Source organism: Cupressus sempervirens, chromosome 4 (genome assembly GCF_028749045.1).
Source record: "Cupressus sempervirens isolate cs-2001-9-10 chromosome 4, ASM2874904v1, whole genome shotgun sequence".
NCBI classification, from domain to species: domain Eukaryota; kingdom Viridiplantae; phylum Streptophyta; class Pinopsida; order Cupressales; family Cupressaceae; genus Cupressus; species Cupressus sempervirens.
Genome location: NC_143121.1, coordinates 318,886,687 through 318,905,614, shown reverse-complemented (window position 1 = coordinate 318,905,614; position 18,928 = coordinate 318,886,687). Strand labels below are relative to the sequence as shown.

At 35.5% G+C, this 18,928-nt stretch overlaps 1 protein-coding gene across 2 annotated transcripts in view; it reads left to right on the top strand.

The window, feature by feature from the left end:
• LOC149561311 (protein SEMI-ROLLED LEAF 2-like) overlaps window positions 1-17,642 on the top strand; it is a 165,388-nt gene extending 147,746 nt beyond the window's left edge. For both annotated transcript variants that reach the window (XM_089825066.1, XM_089825067.1), the window contains 6 exons: window positions 4,906-5,033; window positions 14,408-14,599; window positions 14,749-14,883; window positions 15,119-15,256; window positions 16,768-16,995; window positions 17,249-17,642. In XM_089825066.1, the coding sequence (XP_089681192.1) occupies window positions 4,906-5,033; window positions 14,408-14,599; window positions 14,749-14,883; window positions 15,119-15,256; window positions 16,768-16,995; window positions 17,249-17,404 (977 nt within the window). In that variant the 3' untranslated portion in view covers window positions 17,405-17,642. The remainder of the gene's footprint in view (window positions 1-4,905; window positions 5,034-14,407; window positions 14,600-14,748; window positions 14,884-15,118; window positions 15,257-16,767; window positions 16,996-17,248) is intronic.
• Window positions 17,643-18,928: the final 1,286 nt, after the last annotated feature.

The following is an 18,928-nucleotide window of genomic DNA, read 5'->3' as shown; positions in this document are numbered from 1 at the left end:
CCTTAAATAGACCATGAATGTTTCTATGGTAAGTATTATTGAGGATACATTATCTATGGACATATTTTGAGTACTTGGTGAATATCACGTGACTTGATATTTTGAGGCCATTACTTGATAACATGAGATGATATCTAAGTGGTGGATATTTTTTGACCAAAGATATCCTTAAAACTTGTCATTCTTAATATTATATCAAGGTAATATCTATTCATATATTCATCCTTCTAGACTAAGAGGGAGTGTTAGAGATATAGTTCAGTCGGATAAAATGTCATTGAAAATATATGTATATATATGTTATATAAATATACCTTTTCATATATATATATTTATATAAATAATATTATTATGGAATAAATTATATATATATATATATATATATATATATATTCATGAAAATATATGTATATATATGTTATATAAATATACCTTTTCTATATATATATATATAATATTATTATGGAATAAATAAAATACATTCACACACACACACACACATATTCATTCATGAATAAAATTGAAATTGATAATTCAAATCTCATCAATTGTAAAGCAATGATATTACTTCATAATTTGACTGATCAAGTATAATCCCAACTGACTAACAAGTTGCTGTCTGAAAAGGCATGATTATATGTTGTTATGAGTAGTGACGTGGAAGTCATGCACCCAATAGGACATGACTCCACGCTGGAGTCACTCCCATCGGGGATAAATAAAACACACTCACACACATATATTCATAAATACTATTGAAATTTAATATTCAAATCTGATTAATTGCATAGTAATAATATTACTTTATAGTCAACTGATCAAATATAATCTCAACTGACTAACAAGTCACTGTCTTAAAAGGCACAATTATATGTTGTTATGAGTACTGACGTGGAAGTCACGTACCCAATGGGATGTGACTCCCCGTCCCCCTTTATATATCGGTGTAAAGTTTTGCAGTGAAACATTGAACAGAACACAACATTTGTAAGTCTTTGACAGTGTTTATTGCAGAAACAATAACGTTCTTATCACAAATTTGTGCTCAAACTACTCGTCTCAGACAGAATCAAAATTGCAGAGTTATATTATTTAAATAAGGATAATTACATAGCTATATTCAAAAGGAATATAAATCAAGATATATTTACTACTCAAGTATAGATAAATCTGATTCATATGAAATTAACACTTAACACCCAAGATCGATAAACCACCACAGGTAGAAAGGAAATTACCAAATTTGTATTGAGTGCCTGCTCCTATTTACATGCGAGGAGAACTAGACGGGCCTGCAACCAAAAAAATAAAATTTGAAAAGACCTCAAATGAGAGTGATGGTTGGGGTTACTTCATTGCACACATGATGAATTCTGTGTCAATAACTTTTGCCCATGTGTTGTATTAATTATACCCAATGACAGATTCTAACACTTGCGAGACTTGAGGTGTGCACAAAGGAACTAATCAATTTGTTGTCCAGTGTACCCATTGTTAACTTGATTATCTTTGAAAACATCCTAGTTGGGGTAGTAAGACAAAGGGGACAATGAACTTCTTGGGTATGTAGTTAGACAATGATTCGTTCCTCAAATTTCATTGTAGTTTGGATGGTTGAGAATGCTTAATCTTCATTCAACATATCTTGAAGAAACAAAGATGAGATATACTCTAATGTGCACAATGCTCAACTATTGTGACCGAATCTTTAATTCATTTAGGGAAATCCTTAAGGCATGTCAAAGAAGATGCTAGAGATGGTTTGGTTGAAAGAGGTTGTGATGCAAAATCTTTAAGAAATATTCAATCTATAAAGTCATCTTGAGATTGAGAGGATGTGGGGAAGAAAGTCACATGATCTAAATCTGTCAATATTGTATATCCTCAACAATTCTTATTGGTCTAATCCTTTAGGGAAGGAAGCTGAGTAGGGATTGTAAGGAATGTTAAAAACAAGGAATTCAACTGATTGAGAATCTATGGAATGGAAGCACAAGATAGTCTTTGAATACAAGAATGAGTAAACCTAGTGAGGCTCAATGAAGAAGGTGCGAAATATTGGTATCTACCTTGTCACATGCTTAATCATTAAAATGATCTCAATATGTAAATTGAAAATTAAAAAGAGCTTAAAAATTCTTTCTAGGAAAAGAGTTGTCAATTAAAATTATGTGACTGTATTAAAAAGAGTTTGATTTATAATGGAATACTTGCTAAAGCTTCTTAGTCAAGGCCCACACAATATCCATAAGCAATAGTGGAATATGTAACTGTGTTGAAGACAAGCATCGCCAAGTTATTGCGTAGGAAATTATCTGCAAGCACTAGTGCATTAAAAAAATGTATACATTGCTTTCTTAAACATGTTATTAAGAAATAAGATTTTCACTAAAAGAGGTGTAAATGAATTGTAGCCATAAGAATATGTTGTGATTTGTGTATATTCTATTTTGTAGGAAAGAGTGAAGCCCAGAGTGTATCCCTTGTTAGGATTTAACACAAGGTGGCTAAGTGCATCTAGCTTTCCCTATGGATCATTAATTAAAACTTGAATGTCAAGCTGATATGTAATATATGTGGGTCAATGTCATGTGGGGTATGATAAAACTATTAAAAAGTCTTTGAAATGAAGCAAACCAATATGGAGCTCATGTAGCTATGATGCAAGACTTGCAAAGTTTTTCTGTTGAATTTTTTACTTGAGGAAGACATGGAAGAAGAATCCTGCAGTTTCGAATGCAAATAGTTGATATTTGCACTGTGCCAACCATTGATGAAAAATCATTTAGTCAATGCAGTTAAGAATGATGAATTGTTTGGTAACTGAAGAGTGCTTACACCCAAATGCAAATAGTTGATATTTGCATTGTGCCAACCATTGATGAAAAATCATTTAGTCAATGCAGTTAAAAATGATGAATTGTTTGCTAACTGAAGAGTGCTTACACCCAAATGCAAATAGTTGATATTTGCATTGTGCCAACCGTTGATGAAAAATCATTTAGTCAATGCAGTTAAGAATGTTGAATTGTTTGGTAACTGAAGAGTGCTTACACCCAAAAGCAAATGATAATAACTCTTACTTGGTAGTAATTTTAGAGGGAGATTAGCGTTTTAATAATTTGGGAAGAGAAGTAGCAGAATCAAAGGATTATCAAATATCAAATAGATTGTGGATTGGTTTATAATGGAAGACCTTAGGGGAGAGGGGGAAACTATTAAGATAATCTAGTGATACTTCTTCTTTTGATGTTCATTGCTTGTTAGTTTGTTTGGCATTTCCACTGTGGTTTAATCTGGCTGCAAGGTCAGACATCTCCTTTGGGGATTCTCTCTCCTTGCCTGTGTCAGAGAGAAACAACTATATCTTTTCGAATCAGCGAGATAAGATATTCCATTTAAGAATATGAAGTCAATGCATCTCACTGTACTGGAGAAGCTGTATCGCTAAAGTCATTATAGAAGAATTCCCTTCAATGAAGCCTCTTTAGAACACTATTCTCCCAAGACAAATGACTTTCTGCTACAGTATGCATAGCTTTCTGGCAAAGCCAATATAGATATTAGAATTTCCGTAACAAACACTATTATCCGATGGAAAACAATGGGAAGCTCTAGATGTAATTCAAGTCACAGGTTCTCACCTATATGCTCAAATAAAAACAATGAAGCTCGGGTAAAAATTGAAAATTTCATTGAAAAATATGTCAGAGGTTTCCACCCATTTCAATTTGAACCCATGCATCTAGAATGCATCCCTGAGTTTGATTGTGACATCTTGGACTGGAGGAATATCAATAAATTCGGACATAAAGCAAAATGATTATCATTGGCAGGGTGGTTGATCCTGTGCCAAATTATTGTGTGCGTTGTGCAGGTTGTATTGATATATTTATTTAATCCATTCGCCTCTTACTTGCCCTTTGTGCATAGGTATATGCTATCTTTGGTTTAAACTTTGGTGATTCCAGTTTTTATATATCCAAGTGATTCATGAAGTAAATACATTTTGGAAAAACAAAGAGAGAATTGGAGATCAAAGTTTATTTGACTGGCATATTGAAAGCAATCCTTGCTAATATAGGTAGTTTTGATAAAGCGTTGGCCCTTGTAAGCCTGGAACCATTCTTTTATCTGAACGGACTAATACTTCCTAATTCTGCATTCATTTTATGTTCAAAGAAGCCCAAGTTTTCTATATGTAACTTTGCATAGAGTAATATCAAACATAATTGTGGTTTTCTGTCATTATGTTCTACTCATCCCAAATACAAGGATTAATAGCATACACACAAATTATCCATGTATTACTGTCATTTCATGAAATTCTGCATTTCACAATTGTCGGCCATGTATCATAAATAATCAAATGTTCACTGCTTGACAATCACATCAATTCAAATTTAGCATAAATAGAATTGAATTTATATGAAAGACGTGCAAGAAGTTATCAATGTTTTTCTTTCTGTCCCTTTGTCTTTGGTTTTTGAGAATATTCTAGAGCTAAATATGTGGTTAAATCCACTGTTGTAGGATGATATTGTGATACTCACGCAAATGCACCCTTCCTCTTTGCAATCACCATACATTTAGGTGCATATTTGTGAAACCTCTGTATCCCAACTGGTTTTGCTACTTGTGTTCTGTAATTAGTTTAACATATCTTGATTGCAAATAATTACACTTTGAAAGTGCTGCTAATCTGTCAATTTGGAGCTATATAAAAAGCTTTATTATTCTTGTTAAGCATGAGTCAGGTTCTCTGACATTGGTCCATCTGGTTGTTTCTCTTGTTATCTTACAAACTTACAGAAATAGGATTTTACATATTTTTTCTTTTTAAGCTTCTCTTTGATTTATGTTATTTAATTATGTGTTTATATCTTTTCCTGATTGCGCAAACAGGTTCTTTACCTCCATCAAGGCGTAGATCATTATTTACTCTGTCGACAGGCATGCTTGCATTTGCAGCCAAGGCTTATAACATTCCAGAGATAATTGATGCATGCAGAGCATCACTTAGAGATTCTATTGTAAGTTAAAATGTATTATCCTAAATGACATTCTGTTAATTTAGGTTTTATCCAATGGCGCATTTACACAATGCTGAGTATGGACTAATTCACTTTAAGTCTGGATCTCTACTACAATGTGATAATTTGAACTTCACCACCCAATTCAGAATCTTGTAAGTAGAGTTCTGAGGCACGTGATGAAAATCAAATACTGCTTTGTTGAGATGGATGCTATTTCACGCAGACATTGCCAGGATAGCTCTGCATGCTAATGTAGTTCATATGTGTTCTACAAGATAACAACTGAAATTTGTTTGTGGAGCATGTCTTCAGATGAAGTTCATGAAGGACAAATCCCTAAATACTTATGTGTCCACTAGCATTCTTGTTGAAGTATTTCTTAGTTAAATAATATCATTGATTTATAGTTTAAACGTTAATTCCAAAAACTTGCTCATCTTATGAGGTTGCACTCTACTAGTCCTAGCATTCATGATAGGTTGAAGACTCTTGTTGCTTCATCATTGTTGTTTTAGTTATGCTGGCTGTTACAGACATCATCATTTTTCAGTACAGCTTCAAGCATCAGGAATCAGGACAATCGTCATTTTTAGTGACCACGACGGAGTCCTAAATTCTTTTCTTATACTAAATGAACATCATATTTAATATATTAATCATTTTAAAGAGTCTGGGATAGAAAATGTTTTACTGAAATTTAAGAATGGCTGGGAGATGAATGATAAAATAGATACAAAAGTTTATGTTTGAAAATTTATTAGAGTAAATAATAAAATAAGTTGCAATTCAACAATTATGTAAAAAGTTAATTAAAAGAAGATGAAATTTATACAAAATTGCAGTGATTTATGATATGTTGCATTAGAGATGATGGATTTAAAATTCAGATATGCCTTCAATCGTATCTTGATTATAAATTGTCCAATTGACTAGAACTCTATTGTCATTAGCCAATAGGCTATTATACAGCAGACTTGAACTGGAGAAAGTGATGTCTCACATGGTAAATATAATGTCCTGTAGGCAAATTCGGCCTGAAGGCAATCTCAATCCGAAGGCAATCTTGGCCCCAAGGTGATCTTGTTTCGAAGGGGATCTTTGTCCGGAGGAAATCTCGAGCCAAAGGGGATCTTGATCCGGAGGCAATCTCGGTTTGAAGGGGATCTCAACCCGAAGGCAATGATTTCCCGTAGGGGATCTCGATGATCTTGGCCCGAAGGGGATCTCTGTCCAGAGGCAATGTAAAAAATAAAATAAAAATGGGTCCGAGATATACTAAATCAATAGAAACCACAAATACAAATTTTATTAACTTGGGCCCCATATTAATTAATTAAAGTAACTATCTAAAGGTCCTTATATTATATTATTTAAATTTTGGGACCAATTAATTAATTAATTAAATTAAATTATTACATTAAAATTTGGGGACATGATAAAGTCCTTGTTGCCAAAATATTGCTTGCCTTCAAGCAATCCGTCATCAGACGAAACTCCAACAACTCCAGGGCCCCAAATCAAACGCGCAAGCGAGACAAGTGAAATGACATCAATCCTCCGTAGTAGCACATTGCCATCAAATTGTCACTGCGCCACTTTGATATAAATATTGTTGTGTCCTGAGTCACTAGGATCCCAAAGATGCCAATCATAAAATACATCAATGTCATAATGTTCATCAATATCTTTTGGAAACTCATAACTTAGGTAGTCCTTGTTGCTCTCACGCAAAAGACCCTCGTACAAAAATAGTACAAATATACATGCCTTGAGCATGATTGGAGGATAGACTCCATCATCAATTAATGGTAGCAATTGTTGCTGCGAACAACCTTCGCCCCATTCTCTAGGTTCACGATTCCATTTATGTAACTCTAGATTATTATCCATGCTCTCCTATACATTAGTAGCCTTTCTCTCATCGCACACATTGAGAGCATTATAGGGGTTCACTTCAACATTGGTTTTGTTGTCACTACCAAGATTCCAAACCAAGTATGCAGGCGAGATGAACAAATTGTCATCAAACCTACCTTGTACCACATTGTTGTTAGGCATCTGCTACGCCACGCTGATATAAATATTGTCGTGCTCTTCAATAGGAAACCGATGACACAAATCAATGAAATGTTTCAAGTTATTATGTTCAAAAATCTCTTTGGGTATGGTCATGCACATAGACGCCGATGCTGGCACAAACTTAGCCATTGGCACAACGACCATGATTATATTCACGACGGACGAAACCTCGACGAAGAGATCCTCAGTGGTGAGAATGTCAGCGAAGGGGGGCTTAGTTGTGAGTACCTTAGCAATGTGAGCCTTAGCGAAGGGTGCCTTGGTAGAGAAAGCCTCGACGGTGAGTACATTAGCTGCAGATAAGACCTCGGTGGCACGCAAAACCCTGGCTGAAGCCTCGACAATGGATAGATCCTCGACAATGAGCAATGTCTCAACGGTGATAGACGTAGCTACTATGATAGACGCAGCCAAAATGACGGACACACAATGATGACAGAGATAGCCACGACAACGTCGATGGGCACAACTACGACGATAGATACAAACTCAATGACGGACTCAAACTCAGCGATAATGATAGACACGATAGTGACATATACAATGATGGTAATGGACATGATGGTGGACTCGACAACAGACACGATGACGGTGATGACAACAGACACAATGATGATGATGGACATGGCAATGGTGACAACAACGGACACAATGACGATGTCGGACATGGCGACGGTGATAACAACAGTGATAGACATGATGACGGTGATAACAACAAACACAACTATGGTAATCAATACAACCACAATGACAGTCATACAACCTTGGTGATAGACATGACAACGATGATTGACATAGCTTCGAACATGACCTTGGTGATGGAGACAGCCTCAGGGACAAACACAACCTCGATGATAGATTGAGCCTTAGCAATAGACACAAGTTCTATGATGGACACAACCTCGGCAATAGATAGAACTTCCACAATAGATAGTGCGTCGGTGACGGGCACAACCTCAAGAACAACTTCGGTGATGGACACAACTTGATCCATCCATGTCTTCACAACATCCATGCAAGCAACATCTTCATTTTTTAGGTTTTCTCCCATGTTGGTTTAGTATAAAGATTTAGCAAATCCTCTTGGAGCAGCCCTGTAATCATGCCTTCATTCTCCTCATGCAATGCATCACCCTTGTTGTCATCCATTTTCTTCCATTTGTGCAAATGAGATATTAGTTTTTCTTCACAATGCTTGATAACATTACTGACCAATCTATATGCTGCTATAGAGGGGATACATTCTAGATTACAAACAATCCATAACATAGATGTGATGGGTTGGGATATTTCATCCATCTCTTCAATGCACAAAATCATAAGTCTCTGCATAGCAATTGAAATCTTAGTATCATGATCTTCCTTGATGGTGACCAAGAAGTGATGAAACATATCATGGACCAAATTTTGCAATTTGAGATCTAAGAGTAGGTTACTTTGACATTCACACAATTCTCCAATATTGTATATCTCCTACCAAAAGGGTTACTACTGAAGTCATCAAGACTCTGAAAGTTGTCAACTATCAAATGCAATATCTCTATCATGGTGTTATCATCATACGGGGCATTAGGAGCTGAAATTCTCAAGACCTCATTGAGACATGTTGCAGTTGCCAACCTTTTTTTTTTCTTGTCATGGTGTCTCAAAAGCCTGGGTTTACTTAAGGCATCCTTATTTGGTGAGAGGATTCTCTGTATAAATCTTGAAGGTAATTAGTTCACCTTATACAAACATACTTCCAATATATCTAATGAAAGATCAACACCCTCGTTGAGCTCGTTGCCAATCTTTTGTAGTGCTTTCAACCACCACTCTCCATCGTTGTTCAATGCCATAGTGTGATCCAAATACTAAAATCTCCTAATCATCCTAGGATGCTGGCAAGATCACCAACTCTGATACCACTGTAATGTCTCGTAGGTGAACTTGGCCAGAAGGCAATCTCAACCCAAAGGCAATCTCGGCTTGAAGGGGATCTCATTCAAAAGGGGATCTCTGTTCGGAGGAAATCTCGACTCGAAGGGGATCTTTCTCTGGAGGCAATCTCGGTCGAAGGGGATCTCAACCCAAAGGCAATGACTTCTTGAAGGGGATCTCGACGATCTCGTTTCGAAGGGGATTTTTGTCCAGAGGCAATCTCTGTCCAGGATCTCAACTCGAAGGCAATGACTTCCCGAAGGGGATCTCGACCTGAAGGCAATTGATCTGATACCATTGTAATGTTCATGTCTTACTTCGCTTCGATTTTACTGTCAACTCAACAAGTGGTCGTACGACGCGTGGGTGACTGGTTTAGATGCCATATGGTGCAAAGATGTGGAACCGTACATTACTCTGGATGTCCGTATGGTGCAAAGATGTGAAGCCGTATGGTTAGGAAGGGAAGATTGTACAATGTAATGGGGTAGGGCCTTACGGTTGGGTTGGAAGGCCATAAGGTGCAGGAGGCAACTGTACGGAGTGCAATAGGGGGGTGTACAGTGGAGGCAAGGATGATGAGCAAAACATGTACAAATGGATGCAGAGATGTTAATAGCCTTCCGCCTGCCAAATAAGATACACAATAAAGATTGAATACGCACAAAACATAATTTGGAACCAAGTCTATATTATAGTTGCAAATAATGATAGCACTCTGATTTGCTAGATTCGAGCCAAAAATATAGATGGAATAGGGTGAGGGTTGAATCCCATTGAAATCTGAAAGCCAAGTAGGGAAGATAGTCTAGTTTCGAAATGATGAACAATACAAAATTCCAACAAGAATTGCAGTAGAAAGATAATAATCCAAATTATATACCAACTACTACCTACATGCCATGCTTAAATAACCTTTGGAGGAACTCCCATGGGTTTACAAAGATAGCCGACAGCAACACCTATGGAAACAATTAAAATAAAAATGGGTCCAAGATATACTAAATCAATGGAAACCAAAAATACAAATATTATTAACTTGGGCCCCATATTAATTAATGAAAGTAACTAATTAAAGGTCCTTTTATTATATTATTTAAATTCTGGGACCAATTAATTATTTAATTAAATTAAATTATTACATTAAAATTTGGGGACATGACAATAAAGGAAAACCCTTGCTGGAAATGTTTGTGATGGAGAGTAAATACTATTTGACAACAAATGCTGGTGGTCTTGCAACAAGTTTCCGTCAGGCTTAACCTGACACCATTGGTACGCTTCCAGCCTCATCCAACTCGGCACTACCTGTACGCTTGCTGCCTTTGTAGGGCCTAAAATGAGGTATTTTCCTGAAGATGGTAGAATTCAAAGCAGACTGCAGTCGGCAAAGGGAGGAATTCTTTTTCTTCAGGTCTAGAGCTTGCTCACAGAGGCTGGCAGATACACCATTCCCTTCCTTAGTCCTGCAAACGCTGGCTATTCTGAGAGACATCGCTATTTCACACGGGTTCCTTTTCCAAACGAAACCCTTTACTCTTCCAGTGAACAATTTCTAGCCTTCAACATGGAGTTGGAGTCACTGTAATAATATTAGTAAGTTAAAATAGATAAAACACAATTTAAATCTTTTATTGATGGAAATCAGAACGATAAGCTGGAATTGTATGATCAAAAGTCAGGAATCCAAAATAAAAAGAACAAAATCAAATGTTTTAACCAGAAATGTTAAAGTAGATTAGGTCTATTACAGACTTGGAATATATGTCTCTTAATTTTCTTGTCTCTTGAACAATATCTTTACTGACGAATAATCCTTTGCAGCTTATAATAAAAATGGAGATGCGATTATATTTTGCAATTATTGTAAGGATTCTGAAACACTAATATTTAACTTCTGATAATTATCTTTTCAGATCTGAATATGAATAGGAGAGGTAGATTGAACTCTAATAGGCTTTGCACTTTTTTAATTATATATATATATATATATATATATATATATATATACACATGCCAATGAATAGAAATGCCTCCATGTGAGTGGAGACATGTCTCTTTGATGAGATGTATCCTCACGAATGATGCCCTTTTGTGACCTTAATAATGCCACTAGATATTGGCAATAATAGACTCGGAACTAAAGCAGATTATAAATATTATAATCAGCAATATAAACACATTTTAAGCAGACTCGTATCTGATTCCTAATTAATGTCATTTTCTCATTATCAATTAGATATCAATACATATAAATGGCAATAGTAATAATGCTATATATTGATCAAATGTAGATCTATAGTTCAGATATATACTTGGAATAAACAAATGATAGTCTGATTATTGTATGTGATGAATAAGTTACTATCATAATCAATATAATGAGTTGATATTTGATGTGTATGTATATATATGAATATACACAATCCATATTGATATATATATATATATATATATGCATATAATTTATAGATCACACTATTGATTATTATCATCCATGGTTATCTGACCAAAGCTATCATTTCAACAAGAAATCACAATAGCAAGATGAAATAATAAGTAGAAAAATTCAAGTCTTTTACAATCTTAAAACAAAACGGTAAACTAAATAATTAATAAAACAAATTTCAAGTGGTTTTTTGTTCAGAAGCAAAAACTAAGCTGAAAATTCAAATCTTTGTTCCATAACTCACGGCGAGTCATGCGAGTTTAGGCAGGTTGCAGGCTTTGCAGTTGCTGACAGGTTTTCATGACCTGTCGTCATGACTCGATGGGTCATGAGCATGATCCACATGACTTGGCTGAGTCATGTGGGTCTTGCCATGACTTGCCGGCTCCGATGGTCATGACCTACGCATATTGCAAAAAGACTATTCTTTATCTTAAAGCTACAATAGTTTATAGTATTATATTTACTCTTACATGCCAGAGGAAGAAGCTGCAATGCTTGTTTATGAGCCCCCAACTTCTATAGTATATGATTAATGCAGTAAATTTGCATCAATCACTAAGCTATGGCTAGTGCAAGATGCAAGGCATAGCCCAAAAAACAGTGTATTACAAGTTCAATCAACTACGATACAATAGAGATTTTCTTAGTGTTATTTTGTGTACTAATTTTGATGTTATTTCACATGATTTCCTACTCTCGAGAAGGGATTTGTATTTGCTGAAGACAGATGAGGGAAGGAATACACACACACACACACACACACACACACACACACACATACATACACATATATGGCATGTAATAGTTAGTAACTATTGCATGCCATTCCTCATTTCGACATGAAGCTTTGCTCCCACAAGAAGGGAGGTAAAGAAAAATCCCTAGTGTTTCCCTTGTTTTAACTGGATGAGGGTTTTCCTTCCCTCAGGGCAGATTGGGTCTTCGCTCTTTTTATTTTTTCTTTGCTAGTTTCTTTTGGTCTGATTTTGTGGGGTTCCTTTTCGGCCCTTGTTTCGGGTTTCTGCATATCACTTGTAAGCTGTTTGGTTGTTTATGCTTATTTAAATATCTTCTCGATGTGAAGTTGTAAAGGGTTTTGATGTCCCTTCTGAAAACTATAACATGCCATATGTATATTTTCCTTGCCTGTACTTATGTGATGGATGCATGTTTATGTATGTGATCAAATAGATTCTATTTGATGTTGGTATAGTGTCTTCAAGCTTTATTCAATGATGGGTGCATGAAACAAGTTTTAAATTGTGAAAAGTATTTGTGTTTTCATTTTGCTGAGTCATAGCTGAGTCGTGACTGAGTCATGGGTTTAGTTGACCTTGCCGAGACATAGGTGAGTCACGGGTCTAGTTGACCTTGCCAAGACATAGGTGAGTCTGAGTCACCGAACTCTGATTCAAATATTAATTGTTCAAAGCAGAACAATGAGTTCAAATAATATAAGCTGGAAATTAAAAATCCCTATTGTTTGAAAGCAGAATAATATACATAGTCTGAATTGATGGAGACAACTATTAGAGGAATTGTTTTTGGTTAGTAGTTCATTTCAAGAATATAATAAAAATTGCAAATTACTCGAAAAGGATGATCACAATGTTGGTAGTCTTTTTAAAACTTTTGACATAATCTCTCATTACATTATTTAAACATTGCATTACTCAATTTTTCAATATATGACATTAATTGTCAATGTCATCTATTTTCTAAGTAAATTAGAATAACTAAACATTTTATACAAAAAATGATGATCATAGGACCCAATGCCTATTAACTTATTACAAAACTTGGAAATAAATACATTAATTCTATATCCAATATTATAGATGATAAGTACAGTGTTGACATTTGAAATATCTAGAAATTGAAGAATACATGAATCAAGAAGATGACATGGCTAAGAGTCTATTTCTAGTCACTACCAATAAGGAGGTGAATTAACCTAATAAATAGTTGCAATATTATACTTTGGATAAACACTAACCTAGGTGAAATGTTATATATAGATGAATACCCTCACATCCTAGTTGAAGTGTTATATATACACCAATATTCTTTCCTTAAATGTAGCTTAGGAGGAAATAGAGACACATTACAACAAGGAGGACAATTTTGGTTAACGCATTTACAATGATAGAAACCTCTGAAAATAAAATGAGATGTGAAGAGAGATAGAAGATATTCCACCCAGATATGATGACTTCTACATCAATATAGAAAGAATGATTTATCAATTTAACGAAGATGCATGCTTGTTGAATAACAATTCCTTCCCTATGGAAGTCAACCTAAAGATGTATTTTGGATGCTCCCTCCGTCCCACCCATGAAGGAAAAATAAGGGAACAGCACAACATGGGTACCATCTTCAGTTTGTTGATTTGTGTGCCAATGCGATGTGGTGCCGATCATTGATTAGATATCTAAGGTACGGCCATAGATAGTGATATCTCAAGGGTTTGTGAAGATATGGAACACGTGATAAGGCCGATGAAGATGCATTTGCTTAGGCAGTACCAGTAACAAGAAAAGTCAAGCCATGAAAAGTGTCCTGCAAATTTAAAAGACGAGATTTGTTAAACAAATATGAAAGATTTATCAAACAAATATGAAAAAATTGGTCAAAGTATTGCAAACAGTTGTATCCTAAAAACATGCCCTATTGAGAAGAAGCAATGAAAGCGTTTGGAGAGGCAACTCAAAACTCTATAGAAGGTGTCATGATCGTAGTGCATGTCACAGGAACTCTAGTCTGTGCCAAGCTTAGACGATAATATAACACATCCTTAAAATCGCTTCTGTTCTAACTGCATTACTTTTTTCTTTTCTTATATAGGTGTGATATTGTTTAAGCAGTTTCAAAAAAATCAGGAGTTTCTCCTAAATAATGGAATATTCTTTTATGCTAGGTGGATCCTTACTTGGAGCTTCTGGAAGATCTCCGGCTGATTGTAAAATCAAATATAGATACCAAGGAGTACGGATCAGTATCTGATGATTGTGCAGCTTTAGCCTCACTTTCAGCCCTGGCGCTTTTAGAAAATGAATTCAATCAAGGTCTTGTTGATAACCTGATACAAAGTTTGTCTACAATGTTTGGTGTAAGTTGAAGTATCCCACTTTATGAAGAATGGAAGTTATCAGTACTGACTGCACATCAGTATAGTGAAACTTTTGAACTTTAAATGGCCACTACTTCCTATATTAACCTTGCTGGTTTTGTTTTGTTTTTAATGTTTTGGTCTTTCAGCAAGAAAACTCAAGTATAGCTAAAGAACTATCAGAAACATTTTCCCCAGATGATGAATTTGCCTTTGGTCCACAACTGCTTCTGGAATCTGGCCATAAACCAGTGTATTCTAAGGAATCACTTTCATTTGATGAGGTATGCATGCACATTTAAAGTCTTTGTTTAAGTTAGAATGAAATTTCTTTACCAGCATGTCAGAGATACAAACAGTATGGATATTTGGGGAAGGGAGAAGTTTAACTTCTTCCCAAACTCTGGTAAGAGGTAAATTATATTTTTTGAATTTTGTCTCTTTAGTTGTCTGACAAACTTTTATGATTTAGCCTGTATGAAGAATTGGGGTCTAAAAACATAATATTGATTTGACTAGGTGATACCAGCAAGTTCATCAATGGATGATGACCTCATAAGTGAGATGTCTGGCGCCGATCTACCTCGTCTTCTCTCAAAATCGTCAGTTCCTTGTGCTACACCAAACATTATAAGTGTTGGTCAACTGCTGGAATCGGTAAGTTAATTTTGATTTTTTTAATATGCAAAATCTTTCATATTTCATGTGAGCAATGCCATAAGTGATGATTATTGTCAATGCATTTTTAAATATTATAGATGAAGCTATTTGCTTTCGAAAGCATGAGGTACTAGCTACAAATGATTAATACATATAATTTGTGGTTTAAGAAAGAAGAATAAAGAAGAGTTGTCTATAGCTGGAGTTAATCTGAAAGAAGATTGAACTCAAGGAATACATACTAAGGTCTGAAGGGGTGAAGAGTTAAGACTCTAAGGAGAGACATAATGTAAGTTGTTTAGAGAGAATCAGGGCTTCTACACTGGATTGATTCAGAAATTGAAGCATGAGTTCAAAAACCAGTACCAGTAAGGGAAAGTGTAAGAATACAAATATATGTTCTCTGGAAAAACTTTTTTTGCTTCTGCATGTTATGCTTTCAATATAAATTTGGTACATAATGTGTGATTGGTTGCTTTTCTAATGTTGTGAATTGTCCCCTCCTGCCCTCTGTTTGAACCCATAGCCCTTCATTTTCCTTCTGAAGGCTGTGTCCTGTCTCTCTTACGTTTCTTCTCTAGTTACTGAGATTCTTTTCCTGCGAGTTTCAGGCCCTCCTGTCCCTTGCCTTCTTTCTGACGAAACTCTTGTGATTTTAAATATTTAGTTCCCACCTCTGAAGAAAATTCATCTTCATCTGCGGGAATGTCTTGGGTCTCAGTGTGAAACATGATTGTTTAGAAATTGGGAAAGAACCCTTGAAACTATAATGCACAGTTGTGAAAATCTTTCATTCTCTGGAGTAAAATAATGATGCATTTTTAAATAAGATATATGGATAATAAGGGACTGAATTAAGATCTAGCTAGATAATTGCGGGGATTTCATATTTGTTCCTTTTACCTAAATGTGTAACAAGTTTGCTCTTAAAACATAAGGTTGTAAGATTGTCATAAGTCTATTGCATCGTCAGAAGTCTTGATTAGCATACATTGATGCTTATTAAATGGTTGGGTCTTTAATTGAATAACTGTAGAGATTTGTTGTTGCCATGGCCGGCCCAATCATTCAGTCTTTTAGCAGCCTTCCTTGGGTGTGGTGAGTGGTGATTTTACTTTCTAAATAGGTTGGATATTCAAGTTTCTAGTTCATATTTGTAAACAGAATGTGAGAGTGCCGCAATAATCATGATTCTGTATAAAAATTCTTCTTCTGTCCATATCATTGAATGTGTCAGCTTTAAGTTAATTAATTAAGGAAATCCCCGGCATAGCACATCTGGTCTTGTAAGGGTGCTCAGATTGTTCTGTGCAGACCAAGATAGTCATACAGCATATAGTTCATCATTTTTATGTGAACTGTGTATCTAAACATTTTTTTGCTTTGCCAGTACATCAATATATAGCTAAAACTTAACATTATTCTTTTTTCTTTTTCTGCACAAGTACTGCATTTATTCGAATTTTAGAAAACAATTTACAGTTTTCAAAAAATTGTTTTGTTTTCAGGCACTTGAAACAGCAGGACAGGTTGCTAGTGCAGCTGTGTCGACATCACCCCTTCCTTTCAGTACAATGGCTAGCCAATGTGAGGCTTTTGGTTCTAGCACACGAAGAAAACTCTCGGTCTGGATGAACCAAGAGGCAAATCCGGATACTTTATATTTGACATTTCCTGTAAATGAAGAACTAGGAAGCACAGTCATACCTCAAAACTTTGAAAAGAACGATGGAAAGGTGAGTCTCTTATATTTTTCCTTTCAGAGAAGGTTTAGTTTGTTTAATTTATTGCCGCTTCTTCCTGGATTCGTCCTTTATATGCACCTCCATGGCCATACATTCAGAGGAGAAACACATGCAATTTCTGGTTCCAACTCAGAACACTTAAAAATGGACGAATTCTATAACCTTGCAAACTGTACAAAAGAAACTCTGGAAAGGAATGCAAATTAAATTTACCCTTATCTTACATATTTATCATTTTATACAGGTTCTGACAACAGATATACAGAGCAATCAAGGAGTGGGAAAAGTTCTGAGCTCAAGGATCTTTGATCGTGAACAATTACCGCATGAACCATGGCAAGCAATGCGGCTTCCGGCAGCAAGTCCATTCGATAATTTTCTGAAGGCAGCAGGTTGTTAGGCTTTCTGATAATTATACATAAGCATGCAGTGTTAGCCAGTTTGTTGTGTTCCTTTACCATCTATACTCCCTTTTTTTGACAGGGTTTGTCACTCTGTATATAATATGTCATTGTTTAAGCTGGTTTACATTCATCTCTGATTTAGAACACATTAGATTATTTTTCAATCCATTGCCTAGTTAAAAGGTCAATTCCATATGACAACTTTAAATTTAATGCTATGCTCATATTTCTGTATCTGTTGCCCTTTAAAGAATTCTCATGAATTTTAATGTTGATAATTTCATCCTTTTAAAACTGCAATGCTTTCCTATTTACGCAAATTTACTATTTTTTGTGGTTAGTTATTTCCTTTTTTAATGATAAAATGCATCTTATATTACTATAGATAACAAATCATTTACATTGGCTGAGCATTGAGAATACAGCAAAAAACTATTTCTACATAGGCAAGGAAATATAAGTGCTTAGGCTTGAGCCTCAATGGACAAAAATACACAGCTTTCCCAAATTATTAAAGTTTTTAGTTTTCCACATAAACAGACCCTATATATATATATATATATATATATATATATATATCCACAACTCTGTTTACCGCACAAAAAATAAATTTCAAGGAAATTAATTTAATGCAACACAATTAGAGAACTCTTCAACTTCTTTATTTATCTTAGCAAATGTTTACATTCATCTATTAGACTCACAACGACAACATTACTTCATTCACAATGATGATGATCAAATACAAGTACATAAGAACATAAAGTGCTGAAGGGTTTGCAGCGAATTGTTGCAAACAACCAACCATCCGATTGCCTACCCTTCCAAACACACTAATAATACCTTAGCGACTATTTTGTTGACAACATCATCCCCTCCAAAAAGAAAGTCGTCTCTCAATGACACAAGAAAAATGAGACACTATACCATGCTACAATAAAAGTCATGACTAAAGGGTGTTGAGAAAGCGTCTTTGATGAAGAGGGTGTTGATGGTGGTGTAGGTTCTACCAGACAAGTTCTCAACTTATACACTTGATCTATCCTCAACTTTAGGCCCTGCTCCACCAACAACTGTCACTCCATGGCCATCTTCACCATAAAAGAAGCCTCAATCCTTTTTTTGTAGCTTCTAAGGCACTAGCAAGGCGACCCTCAAGCAAAGACCTCTCTGTCATCTCTTGCAACTATGCTGCTATAGCTGCCATCTTTGTCAGCAGAACATCCATCTCAACTACCCATACGACCCTCTCTTAAGCCAACTCTTGTCTATGTTGCTATTCAATCAACATAAGTCAAGATGCCAACTCCTTAGCTAGGGCCGTTGCTAATCGTTGAGCCTCGGCCCCAGATGCTACATGTTGAGTCTATTGCAACACATAGTAACCTTCTTTGAATGCATGCTCCACCTTTTAGACTATTGCCTAAACTCGACTCTCCTTACTCCAAGAATCACCCCAAACCTTTGAAAGGCCCCAACTCACTGTTTCGAGAGTCTCTATGGTTGGCCACCCTTGAGAC